Consider the following 17,780-nt stretch of genomic DNA (forward strand, 5'->3'; position numbering starts at 1 on the left):
AGTGAGACCCCCATCTCTACTAGCAATATGAGAATTAGCCAAGCGTGGTGGCGCATGCCTGTAGACCCAGCTACTTGGCAGGGTGAGGTGGGAGGATCGCTTGAGCCTGGGAGGTGAAGGCTGCAGCCTGGGTGGCAGAGCAAGACCCTGTCTCCAAACAAAAAAAAAGGGTGGGGGTACTTTGCAGATATGATGAAGTTAAGGATCATGAGATGGAGAGAGGATCCTGGGTGATCCAGGTGGACCCAATGTCATCACAGGGTCCTTATAAGGGAAAGATACAGTTCAGAGTCAGAGAGAGATGATGTGAGGATGGAACAGAGGTCAGGCAGGAGAGACGATGCCACACTGCTGCCTTTGGGGATGGGGGGAGGGGCCACGAGCCAAGGAAAGCAGGTGGCCTCTAGGAGCTGGAGAAGGCAAGGATGCGGCCTCTCCTCTAGGGCCCCCAGAAGGGACGAACCCTGCCCACGACTTGATTTTAGCCCCGTGAGATGGATATTGGACTTCCGACATCCAGAACCGGTGTTTGACACTGCTGTCAAGACTGGCCCAGCTATGGCCTATCAGTAAAGGGTTTCCCAGAAAACACCCAACAGACAGCAAAGGACACAGGGGAGAAATCCTCAGAGGGGAGACCTGCACGAGTCAAAGGCCTGTGGCAACATGTCTCACTGGATGTGCAGCCACCCAGCAGGTGGCTCCTGCCATCAGCCAGGCAGATACTTGCCCGACTGACGCCTGTTGCTACGGCCTCCTAAGATGCTGGGAACCCTTGTGTGCTGCAGCTGGAGGCAGACACAGGGACAGGCCCTCTGGAGAGGCTCTGGGCTTCCTCTGTCTAGAAAGGCCACTGCTGTGTGTGAAGCAGACCAAGACCAGCAGTGCTGCCCCCAGACTCCCACCCTACAGAAACGTTCACTGCCCAATGGTCATCAAATTAGAACCAGAAACCAGCAAGAAGCCTGGCCACAGACAATGCTCCATTTGTGAGGCCACTTGCCCACCTCCGTCACGCGCGCATCTCCCGAGCCCTGACTCCGGGCCACTTTCCCACCTCCGTCACGCGCGCATCTCCCGAGCCCTGACTCCGGGCCACTTTCCCACCTCCGTCACGCGCGCATCTCCCGAGCCCTGACTCCGGGCCACTTTCCCACCTCCGTCACGCGCGCATCTCCCGAGTCCTGACTCCGGGCCAAACTCTGCTCTAAGTGGTCCCGCACAGCTCGCTCGCTCCCCACCACAGCCCTCTAAGGACGCGGATTCTATCATCTCTATTTACAGATAAGGATACCACACAAAGGAATAAGAGCTATTCATCAACTTGGTTAAGTGGAATAAGGGCTGTGGTGCTACTTAGGAAAAGGTGAAACTACACAATATCAAGCTGCATATCCAAGCATAAAAAATAAAACCACCAAGTCAGGCGCGGTGGCTCACGCCTGTAATCCCAGCACTTTGGGAAGCCGAGGCCACGGAGGATCACTTGAGCTCAGGAGTTCAAGACTAGCCTGGGTAATATAGTGAGACCTTGTCTCTATAAAAAATTCAAATATTAGCCAGGCGTGGTGGCTTGTGCCCGTAGTCCCAGCTGCTGGAGTGGCTGACGTGGGAGGATCACCTGAGCCTGGGAGGTCAGGGCTGCAGTGAGCTATGATCATGCCACTGCACTCCAGCCTGGGCAGCAGAGCGAGACTCTATCTCGAGCAAATCACGGATATGCACTACAATGTGGATGAACCTGAAAAACATCTTGTTGAGTGGAAGAAGCCAGACACAGAAGGCCACCTACTGTGTGGTTCCATTTCTATGAAATGTCCACATTAGGCAAATGCGTGACAGAAAGCAGATTGGTGGCAGCCAGGGGCTGGGGGGAAGAGGGAATGGGGAGGGACTGCTAATGGGTACAGGGTCTTTTTTTGGAGCGATGAATGTTCTGCAATTAGGTGGTAGTGGTGGTTGCACAGCATCATGAATATACTAGAAACCACTGAACTGAACACCTTCAAATGGTTAAAATGACCAGGCACGCCTGTAATCCTAGCACTTTGGGAGGCTGAGGCAGGCGGATCAATAGAGGTCAAGAATTTGAGACCAGTCTGGCCAACATGGAAAAACCTCGTCTCTACTAAAAAAAAAAAAAATAGCCAGGTGTGGTGGCACACACCTGTAATCCCAGCTACTCAGGAGGCTGAGACAAGAGAATTGCTTGAACTCAGCAGGCAGAGGTTGCAGTGAGCCAAGATTGCACCACTGCACTCCAGCCTGGGCAACAGAGAGAGACTGCCTCAAAAAAAAAAAAAAAAAAAAAAAAAAAAGGCTAGCTGGGAGTGGTGGCTCACACCTGTAATCCCAACACTTTGAGAGGCTGAGGCAGGAGGATTGCTTGAGCTCAGGAGTTCAAGACCAGCCTGGAGCCTGGGCAACATAGCAAAACCCCATCTCTACAAAAAAAAAAAAAAATACAAAAATTAGCCAGGCATGGTGGTGCACGCCTGTAATCACAGCTACTCAGGGGGCTGAGGTGGGAAGATCGCTTGAGCCCAGGAGTTGGAGCTTGCAGTGAGCCAAGACTGTGCCACTGCACTCCAGCCTGGGCAACAGGGCAAGACCCTGTCTCCAAAAAATAAAAAGTTAAAAAAAAGTCTGCCTACCAAATAAAGTTCCTCCGCACCCCAGTCACTGTCGAGGCCAAGTTTCCAGCGTGGAGGGGGCAGCCTAGAGTCAGGCAGCCCCACCCTGGCCCCTTGACCCTGGCAGAGCACCAACCCTCGGCATCCACTCCAGGGACAATGTCACCTGCACCCACACATGTTGGCCACGCTGGCCTCCCTCTCAGTCCTCAAAGTGCCTGGTTCTTCCCTCTTCAGGGTGGCTTGTAACCTCTGTCTCCCCCAAGCTGATGCTGACTGCCTGTCCTTGTCCTAAAGAAACTGCTGGCAGCATTCGCGACTGGCCACTCCCTCCTCCATCAAAGTTCTCAGCGTTCTGAGTCATGGCCTGATCCTGATTTTCCTCCCACACCCCTGATCATGCCTCCCATCCCCCCTGCCAGAGCGTAACACGCTGGGCTGCACTACGGCCACTCAAGGGCCCAGCTTTTGGGGATTCCCAGTTAACACCTGCCCTCAGGGTCTTCACCCGGCCCGAGCTTAACTGCCATCAATCCCCATGCTGTCAGATACAACAGCCCCCAGAGCACTGGAACTGTGGCGAGTCCAAACTGAGAGACGCCCACAACGCCACATTCCAAAGACTTAGCACCAAACACGGATGTCAAATAAAATAGCTCGTGAATAATTTTTATGCTGATTCAGTGTCAAAGTGATAATATTTTGGGTGGATCAGGTTAAACTGAAATATTAAATACTAGAAAACAGAAAAACACCTATGTGGCTTGCATTATATTTTTTTTTTAGACAAGGTGTCACTGTCACCCAGGCATGATCACAGCTCACTGCGGCCTGGGCCTCTTCACTGCACCCTGGGCCTCTTGAACTCAAGCAATCCTCCCATCTCAGTCACTTGAGTAGCTGGGATTACAGGCACACATTTTTGCATTTTGCTTTTTGTTTGTTTGTTTTTTGTTGAGATGGAGTCTCACTCTGTCACTCAGGCTGGAGTGCAGTGGTGCAATCTCAGCTCACTGCAACCTCTGCCCCCTGGTTTTACTCAATTCTCCTGCCTCAGCCTCCTGAGTAGCTGGGACTACAGGTGTGCACCACTGCATCCCACTAATTTATTTATTTTATTTTATTTTTTGAGACAGAGTCTCGCTCTGTCACCCAGGCTGGAGTGCAGTGGCGCAATCTCCATTCACTGCAACCTCCGCCTCCTGGGTTCAAGCAATTCTCCTGCCTAAGCCTCCCAAGTAGCTGGGATTACCGGTGCCTGCCACCACACCTGACTAATTTTTGTATTTTTAGTAGAGACGGGGCTTTACCACGTTGGCCAAGCTGTTCTCGAACTCCTGACCTCAAGTGATCTGCCCGCCGAACTCCTGACCTCAAGTGATCTGCCCACCTTGGCCTCCCAAGGTGCTGGGATTATAGGTGTGAGCCGCCGTGCCTGGCCTGTATTTTGCATTATATTTTTATTGGACGGTGCCGATCTCTCTCAGATCTCTCTCCCTCCCGCCCTGAGTCCCTGCAATCCAACTTCCTCCCCAGAGTCCTACTCAGATGTCTAATACACATCTCAAATTCAGCATGACCAAGCCACACTCAGGTTCTGCCCTCTCTGACCCATTTTCCTATAACCTTTGTCACATTGCTGAAAGGTCTGCCATCATTCACTCACCTGTTCAATGTCCCCACCTCGTCCTAGCACAGCACGTATAATCCATCGACTCTACTCCCGAAACATGCCCTTCTCATAACCACATGACCGCCACAGCCCTGGTCCAAGCCACCGTGAGCTCTGACCTGGACCTGGTGACAGATGCCTGGCTGGTCTTGCTGCCCCACAGTCACCCCCTACAGTCTGTACTTCTGCTTATGATTTCCTGGCCTATTTGAATCTGGGGATCAGCCTCTTTCATTCGTTCTGGAATATTTTCAACCATTATCTCTCTTCGAACACTGCCTACGTCACAATCTCTCCCTACAACTCTAAATGGCAATTCTGTTAGACATTCTCCATCTTCCATGAGTCTTTGTCTCTTTCCTAAAATCCCCATTGCTTTGTCTTCTTTGGGCTGCATTCTGATGTCTTTCTTCAGTTCTACTGCCTGGTCACTAATTCTGGCTTTGGCTGTGTCTACTCTGCTAACTAAATTCAGATACCTAATTTTTTTTTTTTTTTTTTTTTTGAGACGGAGTCTTGCTCTGTCGCCCAGGCTGAAGTGCAGTGGCGCAGTCTCGGCTCACTGCAAGCTCCGCCTCCCGGGTTCACGCCATTCTCCTGCCTCAGCCTCTCCAAGTAGCTGGGACTACAGGCGCCCGCCACCACGCCTGGCTAATTTTTTGTATTTTTTAGTAGAGACGGGGTTTCACTGTGGTCTCGATCTCCTGACCTCGTGATCCGCCCGCCTCGGCCTCCCAAAATGCTGGCATTACAAGCGTGAGCCACCGCGCCCGGCCAGACACCTAATTTTTTTAACATTTGTTTGCTTTTTTTTTTTTTTTTTGGTTTAGACAGGGTCTTGCTCTGTCACCCAGGTTAGAGTGTAGTGATGAGATCACAACTCACTGCAGCCTCATCCTCCTAGGCTCAAGCAGTCCTCCTGCCTCAGCCTCCTGGATGGACTACCCAGGCACACGGCACCCCACCCGGCTAATATTTTAGTTTTTGTGGCAATAGGGTCTCACTATGTTGCTGATCTTGAACTTCCGGCCTCAAGTGATCCTCCCGCCTCAGCCTCCCAAAGTGCCTGGATTATAGGTGTGAGCCACTACTGTGCCTGGCAATTTTTGACTATTTCAATTATATTTTCAAATCTGTTTAAACTTTACTCATATTTTAAAATGCTTCTCTTATTTATTGAAACGTATGAAATATACTTCTTTTACATTCTGTATAATTCCAATTCCAAAGTTATTTTCTGTTTTCTTTTTTGTTTTTTTTTGAGACAGAGTCTTGCTCTGTCACCCAGGCTAGAGTGCAGTGGCACGATCTCGGCTCACTGCAACCTCCGCCTCCCAGGTTCAAGTGATTCTCCTGTCCTGCCTCAGCCTCCCGAGGAGCTGGGATTATAGGCATGCGCCACCACACCTGGCTAATTTTTGTATTTTTAGTAGACATATGGTTTGGCCATGTTGGCCAGGCTGGTCTCAAACTCCTGACCTCAGGTGATCTGCCCACCTCAGCCTCCCAAAGTGCTGTGATTACAGGCATGAGCACCACGCCTGGCCTTCTGTTTTATTTCTGCTGGTTCTCCCTCATGGTGTCTTGTGTCGTGTGTTTACAGATTTTTGGCTGTGAGCTACTCAAATCACTTGGAGCTTTATCTGTGGATATCACTGAAGCTTGTGGTGAAAATGGGCCTCCTCAGAAAAGACTCATGTTTGCTTCTGTGAAGCACTAGGGGAACCTCCAGTTTCCATCACTTTAAACTAAAGGTTGACTTAGGGGCTTTTGGACTACCCAGACAGGGTAAAGTCAGGCTGAAAACCAGTCTGAGGGCTGCTCCGTGCCAACGTTTCAGACAGGTAATTTTCCTCATAGTTCCCAAGGGGGTTTATTTCTAGGTCACTGTCACTTTGAAGTATAGCCTTCAAGAACTCTCAGACAAGCTTTGTCTTCTGTTCCCAGAGGCTGCAGGGCCCCAAAACCGATACTCGGGTTCACCCAGTTCAGCAAATGCCTTCTAAGCAAATGCTGGCTCCAGCACATGGCTCATCTGCTTGGGTGCCCGGTTTCTCTTAGCTTGTGGCCTGTGTGCTCCTCATTTTCTGGCTACCTCGTGAATCCATTAAATAATATTGTCTTTCGTCTTTTATCCAATATTGACAGTTAGGTTTCAGGGAGAACATGAGTCGGGTAACTAGTTGACCATACTGCCAGAAATAGAAGTCCCACCTGTGTGCACACCAAGCTGGAGTACACTGGTGCAATCACAACTCGTTGCAGCCTCGACCTCCCCAGCTCAGGAGATCATCCCACCTCAGCTTCCCGAGTAGCTAGGACTATAGGTGCACGCCACCATGCCCTGGCAATTTTTGGTATTTTTAGTAGAGATGGGGATTTTGCCATGTTGGCCAGGCTGGTCTCGAACTCCTAGACTCAAGCAATCTACCCGCCTCAGCCTCCCCAAATGCAGGGATTACATGAGCCATCGCGCCTGGCAAATTCTACACTTCATCCTGCAATTCTTCCATCACCATTTGTCTCCCGCTCCAGACCATGAACACGGGAGGGCAATGACCATGTCCATCTCTGGACAATACAACATCCCCAGCAATCAGCACAGTGCCTGGCACATAGTATGTGCTCAGTAAATGTTTGGTGAATGAATGGAGAAGATGAGGAAGTTCTGGAGGGCCGTCACCCACATAGCATACAGTTATCCCTCTTATCATAGGTGCTACAGTTCTGCAGTTCAGAGACACCCCACTGGCTTTGCGGGGAAGCAGCCTTACACCATCAAGTCAGCTTCGTATCACGGGAAGAGACAAGTATGGGGCTGCCACTGGAACCACTGGGTCCCCAGCCCAGCGTTAACCCACATCCCGGCTGGGAGACCTTGGGCAGGCGACAGAGCCTCTCTGAGCCTCACACTTGGCTGGGACTCATCACCCCCATGCCCCCCACTGCCAACGGGTCCCCAGTGCCTTACCCGGCCACCAGGATGCGGGGGATGTCAGCAGCAAAGGCCTCACCCATCTCCCGGCTGCCCACGTTGGCAATGCAGTGCAGGGCCAGGCACATGAAGGTGGGGTTGCGGCTGGCCAGGTCATTCTTGATAGCGTTGTTGATGAGGCGGATCAGCTCCGAGTTCGAGTTCACCAGCACAGAAATGAACAGGTAACCCTGTGGGGAGGGAGGTCGTGGATGGCTAGGAACCTTGTGACTCAGTGGCCCCAGATCCAACCCTCAGATCCAGGAGTCCAGGCTCCCAGGCCCCTCCTCCCTCAGACCCACGAGTCCAGGCCCCAGATTCAACCCTCAGACCCGGGAGTCCAGACTCCCAGCCCCCTCCTCCCTCAGACCCAGCAGTCCAGAGCCCCAGACCCCCTCCTCCCTCATACTCAGGACTCCAGACCCCTAGACCCTCTCCTCCCTCAGGTCCAGGAGTCCAGACCTCCAGCCCACTCCCCCGCAGACCCAGGAGTCCAGACCTCCAGCCCCCTCCCCCGCAGACCCAGGAGTCCAGACCTCCAGCCCCCTCCTCCCTCAGACCCAGGAGTCCAGGCCCTGGCACCTCCCTCTCCAGACTCACTATTTGCTTCTCTGTGTATTTATTGGAACTCAACAGATTCACAGCCTCCATGTGCCCAAAGTCAATGTCATGGCCAAGCAGGAAGATGAAAAGCAGTTTACACACATATTTTTTCTTACTGTAGCCATCCAAGGCTTTGTCTCCTAGGGCAGAGGAAGGAGGAAAGGGGAGCCAGAAATGAGGAAGGGTCACAGGATAGGTCACAGGAGCCCCAGCTCCCAGCCCCCTCCTCCCTCAGAGCCAGAAGTTGGGCCCCCAGCCTACCTTTGAACTTGGAGCGGATGTTGGCCAGTTCCTTGTTGATTCTCTTAATTTCTGCCTCTTTGCTCTTACCTGGGAGAGGAGGAGGAGGGTAGGCAGTGAGGGGTCTGGGGAGTCAGCCACCTGCCCTCTCTTTCCTAGGCGCGGCCCCAGCCAGCGGGAAGGGCAGATCTTCTCCGCCTCCAAGCCCTGGGGCTCAGGACAGGCCAGGACCCCTTCTCTGGCTAGGAGTTTCAAAGAGGGAAGAACCACTGCTGCCTGAGCCCCACAGCACAGAGCACACACCCTTGGGCTGTCCCTGACTTCCTCTCTCCTTCCTCCTCCCACTGTGGCCCCTGATCTTTGGGGCTCCTCAGGGCCCAACACGCTCCCTGAGAGCTCCTGTCCCCACTCCCCACATGCGATGAACATGTGATGAATGAATGAATGAATAAAGAGCTTGGCTGGCCACAGGGTGCTCACCCCTACCACTGAGCTCACTGCCTCTTCTCCCAGTTCTCAATGCCATGAAGGTCCCACTGTCTACTCAGTCATCAGGTCAGACCCTTGGCTGCTGTCCTCACCCCCTTTGTCCCCACAGCCATGGCTTCGTCCTCTCCCGCATGGCCTGTCCCCACTGCCTCCTGTCCCCTGGCTGCCAATCTCTCCCCAGTTTATCTGGGACATTCCTACCCCTCTGACAGGACTTGCTTGTGGAATAAGCACAGGAAGCCTCCCCTGATCCTACAGGCCAGGTCTCTGCTTCCTCCGTGCTCCTCAGTGCCCTACAGCACCCCCCTCGGAGCACAATCCGACGGGACGCTCTCGGCTGCCCTCTGCTTCTCCTGTCCCTGTCCCACTCACCCACACTTCATCCCTCCCTGACAGGTTCCACCGTTCCCTCTTCTCCTCCAAACAGAACCTGCACATCCTCACGCCAATCGGGCTACTGCTTCATCCTTTTTAATTTATTTTTGAGACAGGGTCTTAGACTGTCACCTAGGCTGCAGTGCAGTGGTGCAATCATAGCTCACTGTGACCTTAAATTTCTGGGATCCAGTGATCCTCCCGCCTCAGCCTCCCAAAATGCTGGGATTGCAGGTATGAGCCACTATGCCCAGCCACCTCCTCCTAACTTGACCTTCAGAACATGTCCTGAGCACCTCCATGGTGACCACTTCATCCAGACCCCATGCTCACTCGCTCAGGTCAGTGAAGCAGCCTCCCCTCTGGCCTTCTTGCCTCCCTCGTGTTTTCATATCCTGGGCTCTGTGATGCCAGCTGGGGGTGCTCCACTCCACGGCCCATCAAGCCCCCTGCCCCTGTCACAGCCACCCTGCCAGTGTCACCCCTCAGACCCCTACTGTCCATCCAGGCCCCCTGGCCTCCATTCTGCTCCGGGAACACGCACATCCTCCTGCCTCAAGGGCCTTCACACAAGCTGTGCGCTCTTCCTGGGGCCACCCCTCCCCTGTCATCTTCCCATCATTTGGGTCTCGGCTCCTGCCACCTCTGAAAGCCCGTTCCGTTTCACTTCCTTAAAGCCAGTTCTTTATTATTCTGCTTAAAGAGTTATTTTTCAAAAAGTCCTCTCTGGTACATTTCACCATGTCACAATTTTATGTCTCCACTGTCGAACTTCCTCCCACTTCAGACTATAAGCATCAGGAGGGAGCTCCTAGAGCAGTGCCCTGCATACAGCAGGTGCTCTATAAATGTCTAGTTATCTAAGGGGCAGAGATCTGCTCTGACCCACATCCTTCAGGGTGTAGTCCCCAGCAGGGTGGGATGTCCATTCAACGAATGAATCAGTGACTGAGAAAGCAAGTATATGTGCCATCCTTCTCTCTAGAAATCCTGTCTTGTCCCTGCTCCCAACCTCTATGGAAGCTCCCATAAGCCTCACTTCAGATATCACCTCCTCCAGGAAGCCCCTCTGATCAGCACCTCCTGATCAGTGCTAAGGGGACCCTAGCGCCGCACCATCCAATATAGCAGTTGCCAGCCAGTGGCTCCTGAGACCCTGAAATGTGGCCACTCCAAACTGAGAGGGGCTGTCAACAGCAAACATACGTGGGATTTAGAAGACAGTATGGAGAAAAAATGTAGAATATTTCAGTAAAAATTATAGGGCTAGGCGCGGTGGCTCATGCATGTAATCCCAGCACTTTGGGAGGCCAAGGCAGGAGGATGGCTTGAGCCCAGGAGTTGGAGACCAGCCTGGACAACATAGTGAGAATCTGTGTGTCAACAAAATAAAATAAATTATAAAATATTGATCACACGCTGAAATAATAATTTGGGTGTACTGGGTTATATAGACATATTATTAAAATTAATTTTGCCTGTTTCTGTTTTTTTTTTTTTTTTTTTTGTAGCCCAGGCTGGAGTGCAGTGGCGTGATCTCGGATCACTGCAACCTCTGCCTCCTGGGTTCAGCGATTCTCGTGCTTCAGCCTCCGAAGTCGCTGGGACTACAGGTGCATAACACCACATTCAACTAATTTTTTTTTTTTTGAGACAGAGTCTCACTGTGTCTCCCAGGCTGGAGTGCAATGGTGCAATCTCAGCTCACTGCAACCTCCACCTCCCAGGTTCAAGCACTTCTCCTGCCTCAGCCTCCCCAGTAGCTGGGACTACAGGCGCCCGCCACCACGCCTGGCTAATTTTTTGTATATTTAGTAGAGACGGGGTTTCACCATGTTAGCCAGGATGGTCTCGATCTCCTGACCTGGTGAGCTGCCTGCCTCAGCCTCCCAAAGTGCCGCGATTACAGGCGTGAGCCTCTGTGCCCGGCTGGAAATCTCCTTTTAAAGTATTATTTAAATTGTATTTAAAATGTATTTATATATATATATATATATACACACAAATATGCATATATATGTATATTTTTCTTTAAATAGGCTTTATTTTTACTTTTTTTCTTGAGACGGAGTCTCACTCTGTCACCCAGGCTAGAGTGCAATGGCACCATCTCGGCTCACTGCAACCTCCGCCTCCCAGGTTCAAGCGATTCCCATACCTCAGCACCCACCACCACACCTGGCTACTTTTTTTTCCGTATTTTTAGTAGAGACAGGGTTTCACCATGTTGACCAGACTGGTTTCGAACTTCTGACCTCAAGTGATCCACCCGCCTCGGCCTCCCAAAGTAAAGTGCTAGGATTACAGGCATGAGCCACTGCGCCCGGCCTTTAAATAGGCTTTAAATGGTCCACATCTATTTGATGCTATCTTCTGCATAACTGGTATAATTTGCTATAAAAAAAAGAATTCAGAGAGAGAAGAAAAGCTCTTGGTCTTCAAAAGAGGAGCAGTTGTGGCCCCAAAGGGAGGGCTCTGGCAGAGGCCCAGCTCTGCGAAGATCTAAAGGCCCGTGATGGCCAGGGAGCCCAGGGATACTGTATGGGTGCTACTGGGGTGGCACCTGGGGAAAGGGCTGAGGCAGCTGACAGACCAGGATTATGGAAAGGATGACCCGGCACTCAGGGCCAGCAACAGGGGGAATAAGCTCACTGTCACAGGAGGCAAGCAAGCCTGTGAGGGAGTTTTAAAGGGATTCTCTCATTCACAATGGGATTTCTGGGGCCAGGCTTAAGGATGAGTCCCATCTACCCTGCTCTCGAGGCATCCCTGGATTGGAGTGGTGGCAGACAGGGACAGTGGCAAGTATTCTGAAGGAGGTATACACGTTTCGGGGCTGAGAGGCTAAAACGAGACGGTGTGGGGGACGGGGAAGGCTTCTCTGTACACAGCTGCTGGGATTTGAGGATCAAAAGATGAGGCTGAAATGGACCAGGCAGAAACAAGGGGAGGTGCGCTCTGGGCAGGAGGACCAGCAGGTGCAATGGCCTGGAGGTAGGACAGCATGAGGCAAGGCAGGCGGACGGTGATGAAAGAGGCACAGTCTGAGGATGCGGGCGGCGGGGGGGGGCGGGTGGAGAAGAGCACAGCAGGTGGGGCCAGACCACGCAGCCTCTCCAGAGTTTCCTGAGGTGCTGGGGGTGAGGGGGGTCATGGGAGGGGCAGGCCGTGCTCCGTCCAGTGGCTGTTGCCGTGAGGGGTGTTCGGGTGCAAAGGTGACCAACATCTTGCTCCAGGCAGAGTAAGGCAGAGTCAAGGGAAGTGCTGATGGTGCCAGGGAGCTGCCTTACCTTCGGTCTTCTGGTTAGGGGAGATAACGCCGCCTTCCCTAAACATGTAAGCCCCAGATCAGGGTGGGTCTGTTACTATCAGCAAAGGCATCCTGTCAAACCTGGGCCCTGCCCTGGAGGGACTAATGTGCATTTATGAAGGTAACACAGGCATTACCCAGCATCTCATCACAAAGGCCTTCAGAGCCTTCTAGACCAAGGAGATTTCCTCTACTGAGACCGAGACCTGATGTGCTTCCTGTACAAGCCCCAACAGCCCTGAATCCTCAGAAAGCCTTCTGGAGGCTGGGTGCAATGCCTCCCGCCTGTAATCCCAGCACTTTGGGAGGCTGAGGCAGGCAGATCACTTGAGCCCAGGAATCTGAGACCAGCCTGGGTAACACAGGCTCACACCTGTAATCTCAGCACTTTGGGAGGCCGAGGCAGGTGGATTACTTGAGGTCAGGAGTTTGGGACCAGCCTGGCCAACATGGCGAAATCCCATATCTACTAAAAATACAAAAATTAGCCCGGTGTGGTGGTGCACACCTGTAATCCCAGCTACTAGGGAGGCTGAGGCAGGAGAATCGCTTGAACCTGGAAGGTAGAGGCTGCAATGAGCTGAGATCCTGACACTGCACTCAGCCTGGGCCATACAGCAAGACTCCATCTCAAAAAACACTGATTACACACTGAAATAATATTTTGGATATACTAGGGTAAAGAAAATTTATTAAAATGAATTTCACTGGTTGTTTTCCTTTTTAAAAAAATATATGGAGACAGGGTCTTGCTGTATTGTCCAGGCTGGAGTGTGGTGGTGTGATCTTGACTCACTGCAGCCTCGACCTCCCAGGCTCAAGCGATCCTCCCATCTCAGCCTCCCAAGAAGCCAGGTCTACAGGTGCATACCACCATGCTTGGCTAATTTAAAGTGTTTTTTTGGGCGGGGAGAGACAGGATCTTGTTGCCCAGGCTGTCCTCAAACTCCTGGGCTCAACCGAACTGCCCGCCTCGGCCCCACAAAGTGCTGGGATTACAGGTGTGAGCTGCTGTGCTCAGCCTGTTTTACTTTTTTTTTTTTTTTTTTTTGACACAGAGTCTCTCTGTCACCCAGGCTGGAGTGCAGTGGTGTGATCTCGGCTCACTGCAACCTCCACCTCCTGGGTTCAAGCGATTCTCCTGTCTCAGCCTCCCGAGTGGCTAGGACTACAGGTGTGCCACGAGGCCTGGCTAATTTGTGTGTTTTTAGTAGAGACGGAGTTTCACCACGTTGGCCAGGCTGGTCTCAAATTCCTGACCTCGTGATCCGCCTGCCTCGGCCTCCCAAAGTGCTGGGATTACAGGCGTGAGCCACCGTACCTGGCCACTGTTTTGCTTTTGTAATGTGGCAAGAAAATTGCAACATATGCCGGGCGTGGACAGAGCAAGACTCCGTCTCAAAAAAAGAAAAAAAATAAGAAAATTTCAACATATATATGGCTTGCATTTTGGTGCTGGGTTACACCATTCATATTCTCAAGGTCATCACTATTCCTGAGTGATGAAAATATATTCTTTGTAAATAAGAAAATCAAACCCTCTCATTCTCCTGCTCAGCCCCCCTGATCAGCGGGGTGAACTATTCGGGCCACCAAGACCCTGCCTGAGTTGCCTCCTTACATGTTAAGGGTTTGCATGTTCATTTCCTCCTGGATCGGAACACCAGTGCCATGAGGCCAGGGATGTACGGCTGCTTCAGTCCCCAGTGTTCCCAGGGCCCAGGGCAGCCTGGCACAGGGGAGGTGTTGAATGCGGATTTGTGGACCAAAGCCATCACACAATAACCAGCTGGAGACGCGTGGGGCTGGGGCTCAGGCCTGCATCTGTCGCGTTCTTAAGGGACACCAAATTGAAATCTATTTGACTTCCTGTGCTCTTCACAGAGGCCAGAGGGATCATGTGAAAACTTGAGTCAGACCCCAGCACTCCTCCAAACCCTTCCATGGCTCCCAGCAGGTTCGAAGTAAAAGTAAAGTCCTCACTGCAGCCCACAAGGGCCTGCACCATCTACCCTGTTCCCTCTCTGGCAGGTTCTCCTGTCCTCTCTCTCCAAGGCAGGAGCCGCCCTCTCCTCCTCCTTTTCTAAGTCCCTGCTCAGGGCCTTTGCACAGGCAGCCCCCTCTTTCAGAGTCATGCATGCACCATTCCCCCACTTAATTAGATTCTCTGCTCCAATGCCACCTTTTCAGCGACACTCTCTGACCAGCCTATATAAGAGCATCATCCTTAACTCCATCCCCAAGCCCTTTCCTTGCCTCATTTTCCACCAACACCTACTCCCACCTGTCTGGCCCCCGAAATATTCACCTGTGTAGTGGCCCATCTCCTCTCTAGAACGTGAGCACCCTAGGGCAGGAACTTCTGCTCACTGCTATAGCCCCATCACCTAGAACAGTGCCTGGCACCCAGCTGGAACTCAAGAAAGACTGGTTCCATCATTTATTCATTCATTCATTCAACTGGCAATCATCTCCTGAGGCCTCCCATGGGTTAGAACCTACAGAAGACAAAGCTGGAGTGAGACCCAGGGCCTGGGCTCGATGTCACCACTGCAGTAGATCACCATTTGGAGTGGGATGTGCTCTGATGGAAGAGCTCAGGGCAGTGCGGAGCCAGCACCCCGCTCCCATTGGCTCACTTGTCCAACTCTCCTAAGGCCCACTCCAGCCAGACTCTGCCTAGATAGGAGGCAGCCCCAGCCCTTGCTCCCTGTGAGATAATACTTCTGCCGTATTCCTGCTACAGACAGGAGGACAGAACACGCCCTCAGGCTGGGCCCAGCCTCAACCTCTCTCCCTCCTTATCTGCACAATTTGCCCTCCCTGCCCTCCATAGAGCCTGCCTTTCACCTTCTAGACCCTTCCCCCTAGCCCCACTGTGCCCTTCAGATCCTCCTGCAGGCTGGCTCCACACTCTTCCCTCTGCTCCTCTCTGAGCCCTGCCTCTCCCCACCTCCTCCTCCGCATCCCTCCGCCCTTCTCTTCCCTCGCTCCTGCTTGAAACCTTCGCCAGAGCTCTCAGGGCAAACACGGACCTAGCCTCTGCCCACTCCCCAGCGTCAGATCCCATCCCTCTCTGCACCAGCCACACAGCCCTTTTCTCAGGGTCTCACTGGAGCATCAGGGCCTTTTTTTGTTTCCAGAAAGAATTCTTGGGCCGGGAGTGGTGGCTCACGCCTGTAATCCCAGCATTTTGGGAGGCCGAGATGGGCAGATCACGAGGTCAGGAGATTGAGACCATCCTGGCTAACACAGTGAAACTCCATCTCTACTAAAAAAAAAATACAAAAAATTAGCCGGGCGTGTTGGCAGGTGCCTATAGTCCCAGCTACTCGGGAGGCTGAGGCAGGAGAATGGCATGAACCCAGGAGGCAGAGCTTGCAGTGAGCCAAGATCGCACCACTGCACTCCAGCCTGGGGGACAGAGCGAGACTCCATCTCCAAAAAAAAAAAAAAAAGAATTCTTGAAAACAGAGAAGGGAGGCCAGGCGCAGTGGCTCACGCCTGTAATCCCAGCACTTTGGGAGGCCGAGGTGGGCATCTCACCTGTGGTTGGGAGTTCGAGACCAGCCTGACTAACATGGAGAAACCTCATCTCTACTAAAAATACAAAATTAGCCGGGCATGGTGGTGCATGCCTGTAATCCCAGCTTCTCGGGGGGCTGAGGCAGGAGAATCGCTTGAACCCGGGAGGCGGAGGTTGCGGTGAGCCGAGATCGTGCCATTGCACTCCAGCCTGGGCAACAAGAGCAAAACTCCATCTCAAAAAAGAAAATAGAGAAGGGGGCCAGGCACAGAGGCTCACTCCTGTAATCCCAGCACTTTGGGAGGCCAAGGTAGGCAGATCACTTGAGCCCAGGAATTTGAGACCAGCCTGGGCAACATAATAAAAACCCATCTCCGTGAACCCGGGAGGTGGAGCTTGCAGTGAGCGGAGATCGCGCCACTGCACTCCAGCCTGGGTAACAGAGTGAGACTCCGTCTCAAAAAAAAAAAAAAAAAAACTCTATGAAAAATACAAAAAAATTTGCTGGGCATGATGGCATGCGCCTGTAGTCCCAGCTACTTAGTAGGCTGAGGCAGGAGGACAGCTTGAACCCAGGAGGCGGAGGTTGCAGCGAGCTGAGATCGCGCCACTGTACTCCAGCCTGGATGACAGAGCCAGACTCTATCAAAAAAAAAAAAAAAAAAAAGAGACAGGGTCTTGCTATGTTGCCGAGGCTGGTCTCAAATTCCTGGCCTCAAGCAATCCTTCTGCCTCCACCTCCTGAGTAGCTGGGACTAGAGATGCCTGCCATGGCGCCCAGAAGTCAGGACCTTTGTACTTGCCCCGCGTCTGCCTTCACAGCTCTTCTCCACTGCCCTCAGCCTAGGTAACTCCCCCACTTCTGCCCACACAGCTCCAAGGGTCTCTTGTGAAGCAAAGCCAGGCTGGAGCTCGCTGACCACACAGAACCCCCATTCTCTCAACACCATGGCCCTCTTCCTCACTGGGCTTAGGACAGCTGCAAATTATTTCCCCATCTAAAAAAAAATCAAGATACAGCCGGGCACGGTGGCTTACACCTGTAATGCCAGCATTCTGGGAGGCTGAAGCAGGCAGATCACTTGAGATCAGGAGTTCGAGACCAGCCTGGCCAACATGGTGAAACTCTGTCTCTACTAAAAATACAAAAATTAGTGGGGCATAGTAGCAGGCACCTATAATCCCAGCTACTCGGGAGGCTGAGGCAGGAGAATCGCTTGAACCTGGGAAGTGGAGGTTGCAGTGAGCCAAGATCACGCCATTTTTGTGACTCTGTCACAAAAAAAAAAAAGAGAGAGATACAATTCACATACCATAAAATTGACCCCTTTACAGTGAACAATTCAGTGTTCTGTAGTACATTCAGGATGTTGTGCAACCATTACTACTATCGAATTCCAGAACTTTTTTTTTTTTAAGAGATGAGGTTTCACTATGTGGCCCGGGCTGGATTCAAACTCCTGGGTTCAAATGATCCTCCAACCTCAGTCTCCCAAGTAGCTGGGACTACAAGCATGTGCAGTGTCCAGTTGTAGGCTTTTTCATGAACCCAAAAGAAGCTCTGAATGCTGCCGGGCACGGTGGCTCACACCTGTAATCCTAGCACTTTGGAAGGCTGGGGTAGTGGATCACGTGAGGCCAGGAGTTCGAGACCATCCTGACCAACATGGGAAAACCCCGTCTCTACTAAAAATACAAAAATTAGCCAGGCGTGGTGGCGCACGTCTGTAATCCCAGCTACTCAGGAGGCTGAGGCAGGAGAATCGCCTGAACCTGGGAGGCCAAGGTTGCAGTAAGCCAAGATCACTCCATTGCACTCCAGCCTGAGTGACAGAGCGAGACTCCGTCTCAAAAAATAAAAAAAGAACCTCTGCATTCATGAGCAGTCACTCCCCATCCCACCAGCCCCTACTCTAGGCAACCACCAATCTCCTTTCTGTCTCCATGGATTTGCCTAT

The 17,780-nt window shown here is 52.2% G+C and overlaps 1 protein-coding gene across 3 annotated transcripts in view; it reads right to left on the reverse strand.

The window, feature by feature from the left end:
* Positions 1 to 17,780, reverse strand: part of AP2A1 (adaptor related protein complex 2 subunit alpha 1) — a 38,540-nt gene that overhangs the window by 16,822 nt on the left and 3,938 nt on the right. For all 3 annotated transcript variants that reach the window (XM_055236548.2, XM_055236549.2, XM_055236547.2), the window contains exons 2-4: positions 8,144 to 8,212; positions 7,880 to 8,022; positions 7,277 to 7,470 (exon numbers count right to left, since the gene is read on the reverse strand). In XM_055236548.2, the coding sequence (XP_055092523.1) occupies positions 7,277 to 7,470; positions 7,880 to 8,022; positions 8,144 to 8,212 (406 nt within the window). The remainder of the gene's footprint in view (positions 1 to 7,276; positions 7,471 to 7,879; positions 8,023 to 8,143; positions 8,213 to 17,780) is intronic.

This window comes from Symphalangus syndactylus, chromosome 13, assembly GCF_028878055.3.
Source record: "Symphalangus syndactylus isolate Jambi chromosome 13, NHGRI_mSymSyn1-v2.1_pri, whole genome shotgun sequence".
In the NCBI taxonomy this organism is placed as follows: Eukaryota; Metazoa; Chordata; class Mammalia; order Primates; family Hylobatidae; genus Symphalangus; species Symphalangus syndactylus.